Raw genomic sequence first — 23,747 nt, forward strand, 5'->3', positions numbered from 1 at the left:
ACATGTGGAATTAGACACTCAAAAACTGCCCTCAGCCTTGGTGAATCCCTAGGACATCTTACCTGTAAAATGGAAGTAGTCATACCTACATCATAGGGTTATTGCAAGGATTCATGCACACGATGTCTGTATAGTGCTGAGCGTCGCGTCTAAGACATAGCACTTAGTAAATGTTGTTGACAGTATACAAAAAAAAAGTGACATTGCAGACAAGATGTGCTGTAACGTGATCCATTACTACAGATAGAGCATTGGCTAAACGAAGATCCTCATGATAGTTGGATGAGACTTTGGACTTTGGGGAGAGCTTCTGGAATGGCATGAATGCATTTTGCCTGTGAGGTCTGGAATTTTAGAGGTCCAGGGACATAAAGTCATGGATTGGATGTTTGTGTCGGCCCTCCAAATTCATATGTTGAAGCCCTAATTCCCCATATGACAGTATTTGGAGGTAGGGCATCTGGGAGTTAATTAGGTCATGAGGGTGTTTCCCTCATAAATGGAGTTAGTGTCCTTATAAAAGAGACACAGGAGAGATGATCTCTCTCTGCCATGTGAGGACATACCAGGAAGAGGTCTCTCACCAGACACTGAATCTGCTGGTGCTGGGACTTCCCAGCCTCCAGAATATCCAAACAAAATAAATGTTTGTTGTCTGAGTTACCCAGTCTAGGGTATTCGTTAGAGCAGCCCAAGCTAAGACAGTGACAGCATACAAGAATGTAGAATTATATACAAATGTGCTGTAATATGATCCACTGTTAAAGATAAAATATTAGCCAAGCTCAGGTCCCTGGACATGACCGTCAAATTGCTAGCTAACCCCTCCTGGTAAGGTATGAATATGTCAGTCATTTAAACTGTCCTGCAATACCACTGCTGTAGGAAGGGCTAAGTCATGGATCAGTCACTCATTGTGTCACTTAATGATTCTTTGGCATTTTTTCCTCACTCTTCCTCAGAACATAGCTCTGCTTTTGCCACCCTTTATGAAAGGGAAGAGAAAGTTTCAAAGCCCTAAACATCACCAGTGTTTGTGCCTGACATAAGACAGAGGAGAAGAAAAGAACGTCTGTCTGATCCACATGTTGAATTTTAAAGGATGCAAATAAGTCATAAAATTTTACAAGCAATTATAATGGATAATGAAATTATCATCCCCCGCCCCACTTAAAGTGATGGAATTAATGACCACAATTCTATAAATTTTCTTGGATGATTGATGGAGGGAATCAACCTGATTTTATCGTGCTTGTAATGAGCTACCAGAGCCTACGCTGCAGATCAGAGGGAGGGAGAGTGTTTGCAGGCAGAGGAAAAAGACACGCAGACTTCCGTAGGGGGATGTACACTGGAGCTTGGCTGAAGAGCGGTGTGGTATTGATTCCGCTCTCCTCCCTCGTGGGCAGGGAGGTGAAGCTGTGTGGCAGTGTGCACACAGGAGATCATGAAGTTGTTTTATTATTTATGTAAATCTGGAAGCTAGGAGGGGAGGGTTTAAAACACTAATGGATACTGGGAATTTTGATTTTCAACAGACTTACTTATCACAACATTTTACTCAGAGACAAATGTCTTTCCTCCGCTCCCTCCTTTCTCCTTCCCCCTCATCCCCCCCCCCCCCCGCCGCCGCCTTCTTTCTCCTTGTCCTTTCTTTCTCTATTTCTCTCTCTTCCCCCTCCGCATCGCTGGGATTGGCCTCATAATCTTTTGGTTGCTTCCTGTTTCCCACAATATTGTGAGGCCATCCCATTAAGGCAGACCATTCTTGGATCAAACAGATCCGTTCTCCAGGAATCAAGTGTACATGGGGGTCTCCGACACGCTTCATGAATCAAGCCTTCTTGACTTGGGCTGAGCTCCTCTGACTCAGATGTGGGATAGTCAGCATTCATTCAACTCAGGTTCACATCTCAGTTTAATGAATGAGGTGATTCATGTAAAAGTCCCTGGAACAGTGATTGGCGTGTAATCAGCCCTCAGTCAGAACTGTATTATTATCATCACCATTTGCTGGGGAGTGGGAGAGTCATTCAGAACTTCACGCTAAGAGTCACTATTGCGGTAACTCTTACAAAATCGTCGTTCCGAGAACCGCCGTTCCAGTGTGCCCATTAACAGCTCACAAACTAAAAAAGATAGTTTATGTGGGGTCAGCATCTCAAGGAGACTGAGTAATTATTCTTTCCTTCCTTCAGGGGCCACCTGATATTGAGGGGAAATCTGTAGTTAGGAGACCAGGGCCTGTCTGCTTGTTCATCTTTGTGAACCTTCAAGTATTTGCTGTAGTCCTGTTCGCTGTTCATGTAGCACTCAGCTAAAGACTGGAGGCTCCGTAGTAGTTCACAAACATAGCCAAGCAGCAGAATCGCCAAGGAAGATCTTTAAAAATAAACTCTCCTGGACAGACTCCTCTCTATATAAATTTTTGCACAGTTGATATTGGGGCCTAGAAATCTCTATTTTTAGTACCTCACCCATCCTCCCTCCAGCTCAGGATTCTGAGACCTTTATCTTGTGCCGTCTAAACTATTACATGTTCCTTGGCCTGTTCATACTCAAATCCATTCTGTACATTCTTGCCTAATTAGCGTCCTAAATTACAATCCAGCCAAGATTTCCTGAGGACTCTCAAAGGTACCTGACACTATGCTGAGCCCTTGACATTCATTGTCTTGTTTAATCCTCTCAGCACCCCAAAGAGGTAGACATTGTTATGGTCCCATTTACAGATGGGAAATTTGAGGCTCAGAGCGGTTAGGAGACTTACCCAAGGTCACACAGCTGGTTAGTGGTCTGCCGTATCTGTATCTACTTTAATACCTGACAACAAGAAACTGAGGTGTGTCTGATTTCAGAGCTCCAGCTCCTAAGTGCTGCATAATAACGATTACATCATTATGTACACACAGTACGTTAACACGTTATGGACTGGAAGATTTTTGCAGAAACTAACACCTGTAGCCGTAATACATCTCCGGTCAAAAATGTGCTAATACCTACACAATAATCATTACATCCCTCCCCTGGAAATGTTTTAACTCTAAAGTAAAGATAGTTGCAAAATCAAAAAAAAATATTGAATTACATGTCTCTTAAATTTAACCTGTATCCAGTAGTTGATGACAATTCACTTCAACTTTCATCCAGTTTTTTATACTTTTTTTTACAAGTTGGTCTGGAGGAGTCCTTTTAGTGTGTGTAACATTATGTGCGTGGGAGTCCCAAAGTAAATGTCGCTGGGCCCTGTGGAGGACCCCTGTGGTCAGCCCAAGGAGAGCCAGATTTGACTGGGAACATAGGTGGTGTTTTCACCCCACTAAGATGGCATTGGTATACCATGGACTGGTTGAGTGACGGTGATATTTCTCTAGAACTGAGATTTGTCACTTTTCAAGAACAACTTTCTGGCTCCACATTGGGCCTATGCCATCGCACTTGGTCTAGAGAGCAATTTCCCCGATGCTCTAAGACAACACCTCAGTTCTTACCGAAGGACATTGGGCCAGCTGGCCCGTTCACCATTTCCCTTTGAGACTCCTGGCATTCACGGCCACTCCCAGCGGTTTCTCGCAAATGTGAAACAGAGAGAAAAAAGAACAAATCCACCAGGGGGGCAGAGACAAGCTGAGCTCACAACAGGGTCCTCAGGGATCCCTCTCTGTGGGATGGTGGGAACCCAGTCCAGGAAAGCAAAACCAACAACAGCTCCTATAATCCCCTCTATCAAAGGCAACTGGGAGGTCTCACAGGAGGGGGCTGGCTGCTTGGAGGGCAGCCAAAGCTCTGAGTGGCCATCCCTGAACCCCCAAGGGCTGCCTCTGTGTGCCTATCACAGCTTGGATGCCCACTCGGACAGAACCACAAATGTTGGGGGCGCTCAAGTGTTGCCAAGGTTGGCTTAGTGCTCATCACCTTCCATGTGGGAGGCTTAATCTGGAACGCCTTTGATGTGGTTAGGGCTCCCCCTGGGAGCACTTGACCACAAGCGGTGTGAGAGACACTGGCTGCCGGCCTTGGCCTTAGGAGGTGTTGACCCTCTTGCTCTTTAGGGGACCTAGACAGTTCCTGTGGCAGCCTTCACCAGCACACTCAGGCCTGAGTCCAGTTCTTACACTGTGGAGAAACTGCCTCATTTGACACTGGCAAACAGGGAGGTGGTTTTATGAGGACATATGAGCTGGGAACTATTTTTTCAAACCAACAAGGTTATTAGGCGGGTGTTTATTGTGTGACTACAATAGACTTTTTTAAAATATGAAAGGACTATGAGATGGGTCTGAGCTCTCCAGTATGTGCTCTTCTAGCTCAGGGCTCCAGACCAATCTACACTATATGCAGTAGCACCAGGATGATGTGATTAGGCACCAGCTAAAGGCACTGTATCAGTTAGTTATTGCTGTGTAACAGGCTGTCTCAAAACTCAGTGGCTTAAAAGCACAGTCATTTATTTCATTCACTTACCTGCAAATCGGTTGGGGGTTGGCTGGCTCAGGCCAGGCTCGGCTGGGTGGCTGTGCTGCACGCAGTGGGTCTGGTTGGCCTTGGCTCCGCACTGTGGCTTGGGCTCAGCCCTGCTCCATGTAGACCATTGTGGGATCCAGGCTGAAGGATCCACAGCTACCTGGACGAAGTTCTGCTGATGGTGATGACAGAGGCTCAGGAGAAGAAGCCCGAGCGTTCAAGCACATTTCAAGCCTCTGCTTCCATCACATCTGCTAATACCCCATTGGCCGAGGAAAGCCACCTGGGTAATTTCAAAGTCAAATTTGGAGATTATATGTGCTCTGCCCAGAAGGAGACCAAAGCAAGTAGTCACATGGACAAGGCTAATACCAGTGGGGCAGGAAGAAAACTTTTCTCCTGGAGAAGGCAGGAGAAGGTGAATCTCTTTGAGTAATACTCTGATATACCCGCCAGGGTCAAGAAAAGGCCAGTGAAGGATGAGAGGCAGGATGGGGGTGAGAGGAAATGTTTCAGGCACTTTGAGAGAAGGAAGTCTTAAGACAGTGAGAATGAGTTCTCAGCTCTTACCCCTTAGCCATAGCTGCCCCAAAAAATCAACCCAAATTCAAGTCCCAATTTTATTTTACCCAGACTGAGAAAACACAAAAGCCACTACGCAGATGGTTTTGAAAACATTTACAAGGTCAGCTCACATCTTGATGTCTGATTCTAGTGCTGGCACCTGGACTAAGTTGTTCTGTATCTCTCAGATGTCCTGAATAGTTACGGAGGGCTTTATTGATGACCAGGCTGGGTAGCATTTTCACACCGAATTCTAACAAGAGGTATGCTAAGAGGGAAGCACTATTAGCGTCCCATTTTACAGGTAAGAAAATAGAGGCCAGAATCCAGGCTGCTAGACTCCCGAGCCTGCTCCCTTAATCCTGAACCCCCCTGGATAATGCAAGCGGCCCTTTGTTAAGAACTTACATTGCACTCAGTGCTTCTGTCATTTAATTGGGGGACAGGCAGATAGAAAGCCCTATAAGGTAGATATTGTTAATGTGCCCATTTCATAAACATGAAAACTGAGATCTGAGAGGCTAATAAATTTGTCTGAGAAAATAAAGCTGTGAAATGATAAAAATTAAACAGGCTGACTCCAAAATTCATCCCCACTGCACCAGCTTCCTCATTTGTAAATGAGGAGCTTGGCCACAGTGATCTTCAGGGCTCCTGTCAACTCTGAGTCTGTTGCTCTGTGTCCCCCAGTTGTTTCTCCTCATTTGGTTCATGCTCTTAGTAGAACTGGCTGGAATGCGAAGGGGTTTGCATTGCATTCTGTAATTGCCCTGGCCAGGTTTCCTGACAGGTATAGCCTCTCTGACTGTGTACGGTGAGCTTTCTAGAGCCTGTGAGGTGTGCTAAGGCAGGTTGAAGTTCTAAAGACGCAGTCAACTAGAGCACCTCCTAGTTGTTTATGAAAATCACAGGTTGCCACCCTAATAACGAGGCTCAGGTTACAAGAACAATTATAGAAAAAAGCCCAGTGGGGGAAATTAAACAGGCGTTGGTTGGCCGAGTCACAGAGAGAAGAAAGTGAATGAATGTGTCCCCAGCAACCTCCTGCAAGTGCCTTTTTGATGTCCACCATGCAATGAACAATTCCTTTTCTCTAACGGTCCTTAGGAACTTGGAATAAACAGATGGTTAGAGGAAGGCAGCTAGGTGATGGAGATGCAGGAGAACCTCAGAATGGGGAGACAGTCATCATTTCCAATGACAAAAACTCACCGCCTTTCATAATGACAGAGGATGTCTTTAGGCCAAGCTATAAACTCCATTCCAGCGAAGGCAACCCTGTCAAGCCACGTCATCTTCATGATGTACCCCATGATGCCCAACCCCAGGCCCACCCCACCCACTGTACAAGCACCACATCCCACCCCGTGCACCCTAATCCCACACCATTCTATTACTTAGCTCCAACCTTGGGTTTCCCATTTAGATTTTCTTCTTGACCATCTATATAGATTCTTATGAGTCAACCTCCAGTGAAGAATAGAGTCTAAGCTCTCAGAGCTGGATAGGATCTTGACAAGTCCAGGCTCCAGGGGATTTCTGGTTTCCGGTCTGGCATGTAAAGAGCTTGGAAGGCGTGGTTTATGTCCTCATAACAAGAAAAAGGCTGAACAAATGGAAAATCAGCAACTCTTCTTAGATCCATCAGAGAATTTTAGGTCACAGGGCAAACCGCTGCCCGCAGATTTAGAGAGATAGACAAACGGATACAGAGAATCATAGCCTCCTGGAACAGAGACCTGGGAGAAGAAATTGCTCCTGGAGCCATAAGGGGTTCCATTTGCCCCGCACGTCACTTCCAACAAAAGTGATGAAAAGACAAAAAACGCAGTTTGAAGAGACAGGTATGGTAGAGATGTTGGAATTATCAGACTGGGAATTTAAATCAACTATGATTAATATGTTAAGGTATCTAATGGCAAAAAAAAAAAAAAAGTAGACAACATATAAGAACAGAAGGGTAATATAAGCTGAGTGATGAACACTCTAAGAAGGAACCAAAAGGAAATGCTAGAAATCAAATACCCAGGCTTTTGTCTTTAGGACAGAAAATATCAATATATTTGCCTCCCTACCCCTATTATAGAGATAAGTAAATTGAGACCCTACCAGTGGTTTGTCCAAGGTCGCATAGCCAATGAGAAAATTAGGATTGAGGCACAGATCTCCTATATTTGATCTCCTCTGGCCTTCATTCAACAGGCATTTATCAAGTGCTTCTTCTGCACTGGGCAGAGCTAAACGTTGGACTACAACAGTGGTGGGCTTGGTCCCTGCCCTTATAAAGTTTATAGTATAGAATGTTTCTGTACTTCCTCTTTAACCATGCCAAAGAATGTAAGTCCAGGAGAAGCCACCGTGGTTCGATTTCGCTTTCAACTTGAATCTCATCTCCAAATGTGCATACGTCTGTGGAGAAAATCACAATTCATTGAATTCATTTCTTCAGTAAATGCTTGTTGGACATGTGCCATGTGACAGGCACTGCCCTAGGTGCTGGGGAGACAGCCATCCTCAGACATAGCAGGGAAACAGACACAGATCCCTGCCCTTGAGGAGTTTACATTCTAGTAGGAGGAGACAAACAAGAAACCACATACAGAGTACCCGTGATAATTGCTTCTTGGTAAAGCTCTGACTGTCCACGCTACGTAAATATACCACCCACCCTCTTCCTGGTACTTCTAACCTTTCTTTTCTGGGTGGTTGGCAGTTCCTGTGACTAAGCTGGGAAAACCTGAGAGGAACAGATGTGCAGGGAGAACACTAAAGCTGAGGTTTGAACACATCTGATTTCCGATTCCTGGAGAGGAGCTATTCCAGTGGAAATGTCAGATAGGCAGATTGGCGCCTCCATCCCTCCGCCTCCCAGACAACCCAATTTTTACAAAGCAAGCGCCTCATTTACGTAGATAAGAGGTCGTTTAGCTTTTCTAATACATTAAAGGGCCCGAATCACATCCTATCCGTGAGTTTGCAAGAAACACACTGCGATGGTACAATTGATTCGCTTGGTGTAGAGTATCATGCCGTCTGCCTGAAAGGCAGGCCGACAGATTTTAATGCGGTTGTCTCCAGGCAATTACTAACTTTCCCTCTTAGCAACGGGACCAAGGGACTTTCATTCCCCGAAATGACACTTCTCCCTTGTTAAAGCTGGAAGTTAGTTTTACGAACCACACCAATCTAACACCCAGCTCGCATGAGCCATATACCTTGAATAAACGCAAATCCAGTCTCCGTGGCATGAATGATGACCTTATGCTGAGCATCGCCATGGCAACTAATGACATCATCCCCCAACACCAAACTGCACAAAATCCAGTTCTCCAAGGGTCCTTATTTGCCCGAAGTGGATGTGTTCTTGGCCTAGTCACATACGCATGCGTAAATATCACTCTGTTGTCAAAGGTTTGCAGTGGATGTTTACTGTCATTTTGGGAGGTATATTCCCTTTGTGGCAAATGTTTGTTTTTTGTTCATGGGGGGGTGGGGGAAATTCTGATGAAAATTACTGTGTGTATTTGATTAGCAACATTTGTTGATAACATATGGTCTGAGGAGGCTTCCGCAAATAAGAGGCTTTAAATAGTAAACAGAGATGTGACTGAGATGGAGCAGATGCTCGCCAAACACACAGTAGAAGGTTGCTTTGCCCGTAGATTTCTCCCTCCCTCCACCCAAGCACACCCCTCTCCCTTATTTTCTCCCCCAGATCAAAGTATTCCCTTTCAAAGCAGTGGCTCTGTGGAACAGGTTCGCAGAAATAATGTGCTGTGACTTTAAAAATCACCTACACCTTCCCCCAAATATGAATTATCTGTTACTCTTGTTTATTATTTGATATTAATAATGATGTAGTGTGACTGAATGAGTCAGCCAGCTCAAGTGGATCTGGAAGCAGCATTTGGGCACCACGTGTCTGAAATGCTGTGATACACAGTCCCCAGTTTTCCAGTACACCAAGAGTGCTAGCAAGAGCTCCAGGGAGAATTTAGAGCAGCACATTGAATCGCCATGGGGTGAGCTCTCCTTGTAAGTGCATGTTTACAGTTTATCTTTGTGGCTGCGCTCTGGTGAGCATACGTACTTCTCATCTGCTAATGAAAATAAAAGTACTCCCGTGAGCCGGCGATTTAACTGTGTATATAGCAGGGGTCAGCAGATGTTTTCAGTAAAGGACCAGAAAGTAAATAATTGAGGCTTGTTGGCCATAAGGTCTCTGTCGTAACTGCTCACCTCTGCTTTTGAAGTGCAAAAGGCGATTTGTATCAATAAATAGATGGGCGTAGCTGTGTCCTAATAAAACTTTATTGATGGGCAATGAAATTTGAATTTCATGTAATTTTCATGTGTCCCAAAATATTACTCTTCTTTTAATTATTTTCAGCCACTTAAAAATGTAAAAAAACCATTCTTAGTTCATCAGCCATACATAAGCAAGTAGTCAGCCACAATTGACTCAGACCTTAGTTTACCAACCCCTGGTCTATAATCCTAAAATGAAAGACTTACTTTCTTTGGTGCTTTCCACGTGCTGGGTATTGTGTTGAACACTGTATGTGCAATAGTTTATCTCCTACATATCCTTCCATCGACTCTCTGGGGTCAGTACTATTCTTATCCCCAGTTACAGATGTGAAAGCCAAGGCTTCAGCTCACACCTAACAACTGTTATCATTTCTGGACCTGACATCACCCTAAGTAGAATATCACATCCATAAGGGCAGCGCTGATATCTCATGCATCTTTGGGTCCACAGCAGCACCTAACACAGTGATTTGCACGTCGTAGACATTCAGGAAGTGTTTTCTAAATGCAGGGCATAGTAGAGGTCTGAGCCCTCAGCAGTGGAAGTCAGAGCTTCATCCAACACCATGTGCACATGTAGGTTCGTCAGCTGGACTGTTCTCCTCTTTGTTCTCCAGCCTCTTGCAAAAGGTATTTGATTTGGAATGAGCACACATGTGTCATTACATGTTCCTTCATTTTTGGAGGTGCCACTGTGGGTGACTGCATTTCCATAGTCTGTGCCTGTGTTGCTTCTGGTTGAAAAGACCAAAAATAATAACAGTAATTCATTTTGTAACTCAGTGGTGCTTTCCAACATCATACTGTCGGCATCCACATTTCTTCCAGCTCTTGGCCTCATGAGCTAACCACTCCTTGACCTTCAAAGACCTACGCCCTGCTCCTCAGAATGCCGTCCTTGCTGCTATGTCGTCTCGGTCCCCTCTTCATGCTGCCAGCCACTCTGTACACTTCAGAGCGTTGGTGTGCTCTGACAAAACATCTGATCCTCAAGGAGATAAACCCTCACTTTGGCTTAAAGGGGACAGTCACACTCTTGGATATTCCCTGTGTGGCATCTCTCCACAATCCCCTGAATCTGGCGACATGAGTATTCTGAATTAGTCACATCTTCCTAGTCATTAAACAAATATTTATTGTGTGCCGCCCTGTGCTTGGTACAGTAGATTTCACACACACACACACACACACACACACACACACACACACACACACATGCACACACTATGCTCCTTGCCCCAGGGTATTAACCATCTAGAGAGAGAGCCAGTTACACACACAGATGATTGTCACACTACACTCTAATACTGTGTGATGAGTTACGGAGAAGCAGCAAAGCTCTACGGTTTAATGCATGGGCTTTCAGGTCAGAAACTCTGAGTTTGAAGCCCAGCTCTGTGATAGTTTGAAACCCTGGCCCAGTTACTTAACCTCTCCAAGTCCTAGTTTCTCCATTGATAAAGTGGGGATCATCAGGATATATCTTGCAGAACTGTCAGAAGGATTAAATGAGATAACCCATGAAAAGCCCTCAGCCCAGGGCCTGGCAAACCATAAGCACTGGATAATTGGTGACTATTTTTAGTGCTTTTGTGAGCTAGCTGTACAGTGTGAGTGTAGTAGCAGATATGATAAGATCAGGGAAGTGAGACACCTCACCCACTTGACTTTAGGTACTTTATGTTCAGAGAGAAGTTAGTTAACCTTCCCAACTGCTCCTTGCCATAAATACTATCAACCTCCGGTCTTTTCAAATCAAAGCAGAATTTTATTTCAGTCCTGGGAAACTTTTAAAAGAGATACTCATTTAAATAGCCACAGCCAGTGCTCAGCAAAGGAAAAGACATGAGCAGAGAAGAAGGCGACAGTGAGAAATAGATCCATTTATCATTACGCGGCTCCACCAAAAGGCCAAGGTTCCACCGCGGACTGATTTGTCTGCAGGTTACGTAGCGCTCTGTGAAGTACATTGAGCGTGTGAAATAAATCTAGAGCAGCCCAGAGTCCCATCCGTTTTGAAACAGAACTTTCCAGTTGAGTTCCGTAGGTAATTGTTACTCACTGGATCCAGACACAGAGGAGCAAGTTGTGGTATTTGGGAGCAAGGCAACATGGCGGCATGGCTAAGAGTTTGGGTTGTGGAGTCAGATTTGCCATTTGCTCCCTGTGACCTTGGACACATGACTAACCTGCTCTCTGAGCCTCAGTTTCCTCATCGGTAACTATGGGGGTGATAGTTATAAGCATTTCACAGGATGGCCAAGAGGGCTTAAAAGGACAAAATACACGTATGACCATCTAACATTTTGGAGATGGGACTGTGTGCCTGGCAGATAGGAAGCGCTGAAGAAATATTAGCTGTTTTTGTTATAGTCAGGTCTTTCCATGCATGGCCGGAAAAAGACAAAAAGTGGACGTTTTCATGATTTTTTTCCCAAAGGGGACAGGGGCAGGGAAAGTGCTGATAACTAAATCTCCTTGGGGCCCCTATGAATAGGAAGCATTGACCCAAAGAAGGCAGGAGTGGTTTTCACAGAGTCCTGTGACTGTAGCGACCTCCCCTGCATGGCCCATCCTCTGGCCATGCTAAACAGACTGGGTGGCCTTGGGCTCAGAGCCCGATTCACGAGCTTGCGACCGCTGGGGCCGCACAGGTCCCACACTCAGACCATTTGGTTTCATGCTCCGCGTTGCCGTCTTGACATTCTTAATTATTTGATCTTTGAGCTCGAGTCAGTTAAGTGGGGTCTGATGGAATAATGAGCATGTGTTTGAGCAGAGGAAATCCTCAGAGAAAGGAAAACACTGTATTTTAGTATCTTGAATGGCACTTTTTCCTGCTTTTTGAACAAGGAGCCCACATTTTCGTTTTGCACTGGGCCCTGAGAATGACATAGCTGGTCCTGATTAGACTTTCTTTTTTGGCCTGCTCCGCTGGGCCAAGTAGCCATCTTGAAATCTGGTGGATAAATTGGGATTCAGTAGCGACCTAGCAACTTGAGGTGAGCCAAGGGTCATGGTAGGAAGCCAAGAACACAGCTGCAGGCCTGGTGGAAGGGAAAAGCAACTCACTGTCCAAATGCACAGGGGTTGTCAGGGCAGCCTCCAGTGGCTTCAACTCCATCCAGCTGATGGGGTCTCAGAGACCTCGCCCTGCCCCACGGTCTGAGTCATGTTGAACGCATTATGAGCTGAGCATCCTTGGGTAGCCGCAGGGGTTCAGGCAGACTGGGTTCGTGCCCACTGAACAGGCCAGAAAATCCCTATAAACCAGTTTCAAGGACGGTGTCCCAGGGATCCAGTGTGGGGAATTCCCAGGGACCTGCGATCAAGGCCTCTTCATGGATTAGTGTTAGAGCATCTCATTCCAGAACTCTCTTTGTTTCTGCCAGGAATCTTCCTTATCTCCATGACCAAGCATGAAAAATGCCCAAAGAGATTCATAGCACAATTAACCATGAACAGTAAAGTAATGATCATGTTTTTTGCCAAAATTGTTAATCATTGGTCATGCGTGTTATTGATAATCATGACAGTAATAGCAGCAAGAGCTATAAACTGGGAATTAAGAGGTTTGTGTTCCAGCCCAGCTTGATCACCGTTCACTGGAATAAAATGGACAAGGTCTTGAGGTTCTTTCTCAGTTTTCTCATCTGTGAAATGGGTACAATATGAACTGTTTTACCTCTTACCCTGTGTAATAGGAAGGGTACTGTCCATCTTGCTTGCCCAGCGAAGCGTCAGATACTCAGTAGGTGCTTAATAAATATGTGTTGAATGGATAACGCAAAATATAAGTGATTATCACTGTTACTAGAATACATCTTGTGTATCCTCATTTGGGGAAGGGAAGGTAGCCAAAATCTGGGGGACTCTTATGCTGTTCCAAGCCTGGTGCTATTTACTCTTTATAACTATTCTGTGAAATGATATTATTTTATAGCTCAGGAAACTGAGGTTCAGGGATGTTAATTAACTTGCCCCAAGTCCTGCAGTTTGTAAGTGACTCATCAGGATTTGAACTAAGAATGCTGGGTTCAAAACCGTATGCCTTGTCACGTTGCCTTTGCTAGGACAAGGGTTCCCCTGTCCTAAGAGCTTGCTGCTGTGGCTGATGTCCAAAATTAGGAGCTTCCACGTGTACATCTCACCTTTCGCTGTTGTGTTTGAAACCTGTTGCTTCTCGCCCTGTCTCATGTCCTCTCCGTGTCCTCTCCCTTTCTCTCTTGCGACTGTTGTGCTCTCTCAGTGGTTCTTGCACACTTGGATCCCCATGGAGCTGGGCACCTCCTTATCTCCTTCTGGTGCTCTCTTACCCACAGTCTAGAGTCCTCAGGTCTTTGAGTTTAGTTAATGGGATTTATTCAATTGAGTGCAACCTTGACACTAGAAGTCAGGCTTCCGTCATTTACAAAAGAGGAAATACCAACAGCCAATGAACACAGAGTAGAATAGTCAAGGCTGCTATTAATCAAGGAAAGGCCCATGAGAACGGCAGTGATTAAATTGGCCAGAAGAAAAAGTGAATAGGGACACCCAGCGTGGGCAAGAAGCCATGTGATTTGCACTCTTTTTCCCAGATGGTAGGAGGATGGTCACCAGCTGTGCGGAAAGCATTTTGGGAATAGATGTCCCAAGACTCGAAAGTTTTCAATGATGAGCACAGTTCCTGCAGCACTGTAGGAGCACCATCATGTTTGTTGACAAATGAACGAAGAAACAATCTCCCATTTAACTCTCCACTTCCCAAGGAAATAAACAGAGATGAAATTAAAAAGTAATGTCCAGCCCAATCTCAATAATAGAACAATGGTTAAATAAATTATGCATCCATCAGGTGTAACATTATAGTCATTAAAAATAATATCAAATGAGTAACTTGAAGTACGGAAATTGGCCATTACGTAGGCAAAATAAAAAAAAAATTCTGTACAGAATTATATCTATTCCTGTTTCCTAGTTCTGTAAAAGAATATATGTTTGCACAATTTATTTATTCAACAAATATTTATTAAGTGTCTTCTGTGTGCTAAGTACTGTGGTAATGCAATATAAACAAAACACACAGTCCATGCCCTTATGGAGCTTACAGAATATTAGAGGATTTAGCTGTTAAACAATCATGTAAGTACATCAATTATTACAAATCCAGTGATTGCTAGGACAGAAAATTAAGCAGTATGTTCAAGAGAGTTTAACACTGGAACGAAACTGATACTGGGAGATCAAGGGACATGTTCTCAGCTCTGGCTGAGCCCCAGAGAGGTAGCGGGTGAAGAGAAGGGTGGGGAGAAGCATTGCCAACAGAAGGAACCGTGCATGCAACAGCCCTGAGGTAGCACAATCAGGAGGCCCATGACACTCGAGTGGATGAGTGGGAGACCATACCAAGGGGTCTGGATTGTGCCCAGTGCAGTGGAGCAGGTGCCGTGGAAGGGTTTAGGGCAGGGGCTCAATGCAATCCAGCTGATACTTCCTGAAGATCATGCTGATTTCTGGTACAGAGTGGATGGAGATGGCTCTGTAAGAATCATGATGAAAAGATCACATCTGAGGGGCCCATCAGGGGCTCATGTCAGTTCAGACTGGCACTCTACCCAGATGCTAGGTAGGCCAGGCTCTCCTCTTGGGAGATCTACTGTGATTCCCAGAGACCAGTGAGTGGGGAAGAGCGTTTCCCACATCACATCCTTCGACCTTTGTTCCTCTTTAACAGGGCTAAACTAAGCTTCATCCATTGCTCTATTCAACATAACTTTGAATGCCAGTGGAAATGGGGCTCCCTCCCTTCCCACTACTATTGAGGTCTCATTGTAAGGTCAGGTGTTAGCTCCTGCCGAATGAAACTCAATCTCAAAATCTAGAACAGCGGTTTCCAAGAACAAGGGATTCTTGGAAAGGCTGCAAGGAAATATTAGTGGTTACCCTGGAATGGTTTGTAGGGATAGCAAATGCATAGGGCAAATTTCTCACCAACTCGATTTCATGCTAATTCCAAGTGATTCCTTCTAGTGCTCTGTGAAGACCCCTGGCAACTTTCTGAGCATCTGTGTTGCATTTGCCTAACAAGATAATTAACACTTTTTGTCATTCTGGCAGCTTGGGAGGGGAGGGGGATGTGACAGCCAGCATGCCTCGATGCCTCGGGTTAACCCTGCATTCACCCGACCCAGGAAGAAGGCGGGGCTAAGTTTAGCGTTGTCAAGGCGGAGGTCTCAGCACTGACCTCTCTGATTCTGTCTGCAGCTGGGGCACCCAGGGTGACTTCTCTACGACCCATGCACTGCCCGCCGTGAAGGTGAAGCTGTTCACAGAGAGCACAGGAGTCCTGGCCTTGGAGGACAAGGAACTGGGACGGGTAAGTGATCCCCATCACAAGGATTCTCCATCACAAGAAGCTGTGGAGGGCCGGAGTCCCCGGGTCCCGAGAGGCAGTATTGCCAATTTCTGATAAGCCCAGCTTCGAGGTTTGACTCCCTGGCTCTACTCTTTTTTTTTTTTTTTTTTTTTTTTTTTGCGGTACGCGGGCCTCTCACTGTTGTGGCCTCTCCCGTTGCGGAGCACAGGCTCCAGACGCGCAGGCTCAGCGGCCATGGCTCACGGGCCCAGCCACTCCGCGGCATGTGGGATCTTCCCGGACCGGGGCACGAACCCGTGTCCCCTGCCTCAGCAGGTGGACTCTCAACCACTGCACCACCAGGGAATCCCCCTGGCTCTACTCTTCATTGATTGTGTGACCTTGGGCAAGACCCCCAACCTCGCCAAGCCTCAGTTTCCCCTCTTTAAATCTGTGTGCATTGCAGAAGATAGGTCAGGAGTTCTCAACGCCATGAGCCCCACACACCCTTGAGAGCAAGGATGTGCAATACGCTTTCTATCGTGAAGCAAAAGTATTATATAATTTAACAAACTGACACCCTAACAATTTTAAAATCAGCACAGTGACATAACATAAAAGATACATAAAAGGGAAATTATAATAATTTCAAAATGTAGAGATTCAACCACAACTGTACCGAAGACCCAAGGAAGGAGTCTTTACTTTTCCTGTATGGAGAATCACTGTGCAGGTGACAAAGTCCCCTGCAGAGGACGGGGGCTCAAAAACCCAAGTATCAGTAATTTACTGAAACAGTAAACCAATCTTGGTAATAAAGTTTCCTTGATTTCCCTGGAAAAGTGCCAAACACGCTTATCGTGTATATGTAAAAAAGATTTAGGAGCTAGACTCAGTTGATCACCAGCAGTTTTTTCTACCTCCGTTCGTATCTTGTGGGAATATTCAAAAATGAGGTGGGTTGTACGCTTCCTCATCGTTGAGGAGTAGCTCGCTCACTGTAGGATGATTAGCATCCCTGGGCCCCGCCCATTCAATACCAGCGGAGCCCAGCACCAATTATTTTGTCAACCAAAAATGTCTCCCAAATTTCTGAAACATCTCAAGGGGTGGTACCAATCCCTTTGAGTACCACTGGGATAATAATTCTTTTTTAAAAAAAATATTTATTTATTTATTTGGCTGTGCCGGGTCTTAGTTGCGGCACACGGGCTCTTTTAGTTGTAGCATGCAGACTCTTAGTTGTGGCATGCATGAGGGATCTAGTTCCCCGACCAGGGATCGAACCCAGGCCCCCTGCGTTGGGAGGGCAGAGTCTTAACCACTGGATCACGAGGGAAGGCCCCAAATTTTCTAGTAGTCTGTTTTTTTGGGGGGCCACACTGTGTGGCATATGGGATCTTAGATCTTAGTTCCCCGACTGGGGTTTGAACCCACGCCCCCTGCATTGGAAGCACGGAGTCTTAACCACTGGACCGCCAGGGAAGTCCCCAATAATTCTTATCTGAATAATTTCCTTTATAATATCTTCTTACATCTCAGCTCTTGACTCTGTACCAAACAGATTTTCAGAACACAAGTTGGATTTGTTCCTTGCTAGCTTAAAATGCTTCCATGACTCCATACCGCTTATAGTAAAACCTGAACTCTGTAGCACAGCCCACAGACTCTCGGGTGATCTGGCTCCTGCCCACCTCGCCAGCCTCATTTGCTGTCGCCTTTCCCCTCATCCAGTATGCACCAGCATCGCTGCCCAAATTTTAGTCCCTCGAATAAACCGAATTCTTTCTCATCTCAGTAGTTGTGGCCTCGTCTCTGCCTGGAGCACTCTCCCCACTGCCCAGCTCTTCCAAAGGCTATTGCTTCTCTATATAAATGCCACCTCCTCCTCAGAGAGCCCTTTGCTGACTGCCCATCCACCTTCGTTTACTACTTCAGCTCCTCCCTATTCACATCCTCCACCGAACCTATCACCAATGAGACAGAATTTACAGAAATTTTGGCTTCTGTCTCCCCCACTGGACTGGAAAACTCCATGGGAGAGAAACCTATTTTTTTCCTTTTTAAAAATTAAAGTGTAGTCAATTTACAATATGTTATTGGTTTCAGGTGTGCAATGTTGTGATTCAGTATTTTTATAGATTATACTCTATTTACAGTTATTGTAAAATATTGGCTGTATTCCTTGTGTTACACAATATATCCTTATATCTTATTTTATACATAGTGGTTTGTACCTCTTAATGCCCTACCCCCTTTTTGCCCCTGCCACCATCCCTCTTCCCATTGCAAGAGAGTATACCATGACCGTGAAACTTAAAATTATTTTGTTCACCACCCTATTCCTATACCCAGAGCCCAGCACATAGACTTAATAAATTTCATTTCTACTGGTTGAATGCATAATCCCTTCTGAAAGCTGTGTGACATTAGCCAATACATTTAACCTCTCTGAGCCTCTGATACAGCATCTGTAGAAAAATGACAAAATATCCCAAAGCAAGCACACAGGTACACACACCTAAGAACACCAGCAAGAACACATTAACCACACTTTCTTTTGTTTTTAATTAATTTATTTGTTTATTTTTGGCTGCGTTGGGTCTTCATTGCTGCACATAGGCTTTCTCTAGTTGTGGCGAGCAGGGACTACTCTTCGTTGCGGTGTGCGGGCTTCTCATTGCGGTGGCTTCTCTTGTTGCGGAGCACAGGCTCTGGGCACATGGGCTTCAGTAGTTGTGGCACGTGGGCTCAGTAGTTGTGGCTCCCGGGCTCCAGAGCTCAGACTCAGTAGTTGTGGCGCACAGACTTAGTTGCTCCACGGCATGTGGGATCTTCCCAGACCAGGGCTCGAACCCATGTCCCCTGCCTTGGCAGGCAGATTCTTAACCACTGCGCCACCAGGGAAGTCCCCTTCCTTTGTTTTCTCAATCCCTTAATCTGGCTTTCATCTATAGAACTGACCTGGAATCATATTACTAGGACCTAGACCGCAGATGGAAGTACAACAAAAGGTAAACAAGGCTGATAGCAAGGCTGACCCTTTTTTTTGCCCCCCACAAAAAAAGGAGGGAATGAAAGAAAAGAAGAGCTGTACCCATTATCTTTGAGAAATGACAAATACTCACTTCTGTCCTTAGGGAAAGAGAGACACACAGAGTGGGGGAAGGACCCTGCCTTTTCTTTTTCTTCAAACCTTTCTTTTTCCATGAAGACATGAATCAGGAATCAGGAGAGTCTCAGAGACCTAGAATATCAGTGTTAGAAGAGGCAAGTCCAGGAACCATCAACGTGAGTCCACTCCATGGGTCTCAGGAGCCCCTTGAAACCGTTTACACATGTTGGGGGGAGGGGCGTATGTGCATTTTTCTGGACTTGCTAATCCAAAGCATTCACCAGCTTCTCAAAGCTGTTCCTCTCGAAAAAGTTAAAACACACTGGGCTAGTCAAAGCCTTTTCCTTTATAGAGGAGAAAATTGATTCCCGTGGAAGGCAGGAAACACACCCCCAGAGCCACCTAGTTAGTTGGGGCCCATGCACAGTTGCATGTTTACCACTGGCCAGGCTACTGTCCTGAGGGCTCTGTGTGCAGCCCCTCACTGATTCTTTATCTGAATCCTATGAGGAAGGTCCAGTTATTACTCCTCCTGTACAGACCACTACACTGGGGCTCAGAGGAGGTAAGTGACTTGCCAGGAATGATGCCACGTCATCTCTGTTTTTACTACACTGCGTTGTCCCTATGCAAAAATAAAAATCTTGGCTCTGCTGTTGGGGTGAAGGCCACGAGCTTGCCATTAATCTCTTAACAAATCATACTCTCCTCTAGTCTCATGACACATTCCCCCAGATACTAGTTTATACTTCCTGCCACAGAAAACTTTCCACCTTTGCGGTGGAGCCCACCTGCCTGGCCCTTGCGCTGGTGGGACGGGCGCCCTCTGCTGGCAGCACCTCCACAGACAGTGGCTGGGGGACAAAAGTGCTCTTTTTTTTTTATATATATAAATTTATTTATCTATCTATCTCTCTATCTTTGGCTGCATTGGGTCTTTTGTTGCTGCGCATGGGCTTTCTCTAGTTGTGGCAAGCGGGGGCTACTCTTCATTGCAATGCGTGGGCTTTTCATTGCGGTGGCTTCTCTTGTTGCAGAGCACAGGCTCTAGGTGCACAGGCTTCACTAGTTGTGGCACGCGGGCTCAGTAGTTGTGGCTCGCGGGCTCTAGAGCACAGGCTCAGTAGTTGTGGCACACAGGCTTAGTTGCTCCGCGGCATGTGGGATCTTCCCGGACCAGGGCTCAAACCTGTGTCCCCTGCATTGGCAGGCGGATTCTTAACCACTGCGCCACCAGGGAAGCCCAAAAGTGCTCTTTTCTTAAAGTGATTCTTTGGACCCCTTGGAAAGTGTTTCTACGTGCTGATTTTTCCCAAGTTTAGCAGGACATAGCCACATTCAAGATTCTGGTGCTGTGTTCACTCATGCAAGAGTATTTAGTTTGTTCCATTTTTATTTTTATGTTTCCTTTTTGTTAACCTTTGAACTGAAAAATAACTCATGCATATAGTAAAAAAATAATCAAAATGGATATATAGTGAAAACTAATGATCCCACCCAACTGACTTGAGTATCTTTTCCCAGAGAAAAACGTTGTTTTCAATTTACTGGGCATTCTTCCCGAAATATTCTATGCATGTACAAGCATAAAATATACAAGCATATTTGTATATATCCCTCTTAAAATAATAAAGAAAGGGAGCATAGTTGGAAGTTACTGTGTGCATACTGCTCTGCACTTTGCTTGAAATATGAGGACATTTGGAGATGAGTCTGTATCAGCCCATACTGACTTCCCTTTTGTTTCCATAGCTACATACACTGTGTAGATATATCATAATTTATTTAGATTGTTTCCAGTCTTTGGCTGTATAAACAATGCCTCTATGAATAACCTTGAGTTTATTTCTTTGCACATATGTCTGTGTGTGTGTGTGTGTGTGTGTGTGTGTGTGTAGGATAAATTTCAAAAAAGTATCTTGCTGAATGGAATTTGAATTTTGACAGATACTACCAAATTGTCCCCTAAAGAGTATACACCAATTATAATTTCACAAAAGGCATGAGAGAGTGGCTGTTCCTCTACACTCTTGACAACAGTGCAATACTCTCAACCTTGTACTCATCAGATAGGGTTACGGGCCCACTGTGTCCATTCATTTGCGCTATGCACAGAGCAAACAGGAATAATGACAGTCAAAAATCCTTAACCACACAGAACGTAAGGAATAGAGACATAAAACCAGAAATTACAATGCAGTGTGTTGAGTGCCCTGTTAGAGAAAGGACACCTGGGAGGCACACAGCAAGGGGACATAATCTAGTCTGAAAAGCAGGCACGCCTTCCCGGGGGAATGCAGAGGTAAGGAGAGACATGGAGGCTAAGTGCTTGAGAGGATCAGCCAGGTAAAGCCTCAGGGTAAAACCGTCCCCCAGAAGGACCTGCCCAAATGCCCAGGTAACTAAGAGAAGCTGGGGCTGGCTGACATACAGCTTACTGCAGAGGACGGGTTGTGTTCCCATATCAACATCACCACATCAGAGCACAGCACAGAGCCTCGGCTGAGATGACAGAGTGCTCAGCTAGCAGCCTGGAATGCCCAGATGAGACGTGTGGACCGCTCGGGACGCATGTGCGCCCATAAGGACCCTAATAATTCAGCGGGGCTGACACTTACAAAGGAGTCACTGGCCCGTCGGGCAGATGGCAGAGTGGGGATGAAGATGGAGGAGGACTACGGTGACCTCATCTCTCCATCCACCCTAGAGAGGAGGTGTCCCCAGGGAGCGACCACGTCGGGGAAGAAGCCTCGGTGGAGCGGCCAGTAGTGAGCTGCGGCCATTTGTGTCGGCGAATGGACACTATATTGCCGGTGGGAAACGCGCCCAGGACCCATATGGTGGATGGCCTGTTAACAAGCTCCGGGTGCCCAGAGCGCTCCACCCGCTTTGAATTTGCCAAGCGAGCAGAAGCAGAAGGAGGCCTTGGGCCTTACCTACTGCTGTTCTGGCCCTGGTGGGGTTTCTCTTACCAGTTCCTCCCCTTCCTCGTTTCCCAACACATCACCCACCGACCCAGCCCCACCTCTCAGCCCAAACTAGCACAGCGGAGAAGGTCAGCTACACTGAGATTGGCAAGTCCTTCCTCTCCATCTTCCACAGTCTGGGGTCTCAGGATACGGAACATGATACAAGGTGACACGCAGGGACAGGTGTTATCTCGAGAGATAACACAAGAGGTCTCCACGACCCGGTGGCACCCTGACTTACTCATTTCCTTCCAGCATCCTAAGGCATATCACAGTTCACTAGTGCCAGTCACGTGAACTGTTACATTTTATGATAGAATTTCTACTAAATTAACCCTCACAAAATGAATAACTGGCCGAGAAGACTATTACAGCAGAGCTATGATCTGAAGATAATACTGGTATTGCAAGCCTGGCAAACAACGTGAAAATGGTAGAGGGGACATCAGTCCTGCTAACAAGTAGTTCTGCCATCCACGTCACGAGATAAAAACAGTACGGGTGCACTCAGGATGAGAGGTCAATGAAAATGTTTTGAGTTTATCTACAAGTCCGCTTGAACCACAGATTCGCATCCAGTATCGTCAACAATGAGCCTTGCCTTACATATATATGGTACCATAACATATGGCAAACAATAGTACAAAGCCACCACAGTTACCAAGATATTTAAAAATAGAGTTTTTGGGGAATTCCCTGGCAGTCCAATGGTTAGGACTCCGCACTTCCACTGCAGGGGGCACGGGTTCGATCCCCGGTCGGGGAACTAAGATCCCGCGAGCGGCGTGGCGCAGCCAAAACAATAAATAAATGAATTTTTAAAAATAAAAATAGAGTTCTCTAGCCCATCTTTTTAAAACTTCTGTATTTGTGTATGTTTTATGAGATATGTAATAATGTAGTATATTAATACAAAGTAAACATACATCATGTAAAAGATACATGGATATATATTTGACTGATATTTATACATTATATTGATATATTTTTATATTACTAGTGATCTATTTAAAGATATGTGGCTCATTGCTCAAAAATATTTTACTGAAGTAGGGCAGGATCAAAAAAACAAGTTGGCAGCCTCCGGTTTGAAAAATCAGGCCTTCTTGTATTTTAATCGTGTCATTAGACCTTGAGAAACCTCCAATGTTGGGTTTAGCAAGAATATACAATTTTTTTTTTCATCGAAGAGAGGGAATTTAGTGGAAAAAAGAGGGTTGGGCCTGGAATCAGAAGGGGTCAAAAATCAGCACAAGCAAGGCACATCAAGTGGGCTGATTTCATTTTCCTGCAATGATCTACTCTTCTCAAAACCCTTGTTCCACAGTCACACAGAAAGCCGTGTGTGTCTACTCCCCAAGCACAGGCCAAGCTTGCATGATGGCGGTGAGGTCGACACAGCACCTAGAAGGCTAGAGTGTCCACCCCTGAGACTCTGAGCCCCTCCTGTCCCTCTGCAGAGGTGAAAGAAACCCAGGAAAGGAGCCTGCCTTCCCTGTGCCTGGAAAAAACAGACAGCCTGCGCCAAAGCAGGGCACAGTGCCACCACAGAAACAGATCTTAGCAGGCCCAGCTTTGGTTGTGCCTGTAGCTCGTCCACATTCCCTTCGTTTAGGGGATTTTCCAAATATTTCGCTCCTCCTTGAATGCACATTTCCTAGACCCCATGTGGCTCCTGAGTGAGAACTCTTTCGTCGCATCCTGAAAAAGTGGATTTACTGGAGAAGTGGGTCCCCTTCTGGGTTCATTTACAGCATCTGTGACTGTGAGAACTGGGACAAAAGACGCAAGTCATAGCACCGACTCTGAAGCACCCTGGTGAAAGGCATTTCCTAAGAACAGGTCCTTCTTCAAGCTGCATGCGCTTCCCTCTGGGCCAGGACAGGGTTGGGTGCTGTGTGATAAGATGTCAAGTCCAGGTGAAATCACATTGAAATGTGGGACCCTAAGCACATTCCTTCTCACCTCTAAGTCTCACATTTCTCAT

The 23,747-nt window shown here is 45.5% G+C and overlaps 1 protein-coding gene across 20 annotated transcripts in view; it reads left to right on the forward strand.

Moving 5' to 3' along the window:
- Positions 1-23,747, forward strand: part of CADPS (calcium dependent secretion activator) — an 804,342-nt gene that overhangs the window by 592,641 nt on the left and 187,954 nt on the right. For all 20 annotated transcript variants that reach the window (XM_060307918.1, XM_060307911.1, XM_060307913.1 and 17 more), the window contains one exon: positions 15,586-15,697. In XM_060307918.1, coding sequence (XP_060163901.1) covers positions 15,586-15,697 — 112 coding nt within the window. The remainder of the gene's footprint in view (positions 1-15,585; positions 15,698-23,747) is intronic.

The sequence above is a fragment of the Globicephala melas genome, chromosome 11 (assembly GCF_963455315.2).
Source record: "Globicephala melas chromosome 11, mGloMel1.2, whole genome shotgun sequence".
Classification (NCBI taxonomy): domain Eukaryota; kingdom Metazoa; phylum Chordata; class Mammalia; order Artiodactyla; family Delphinidae; genus Globicephala; species Globicephala melas.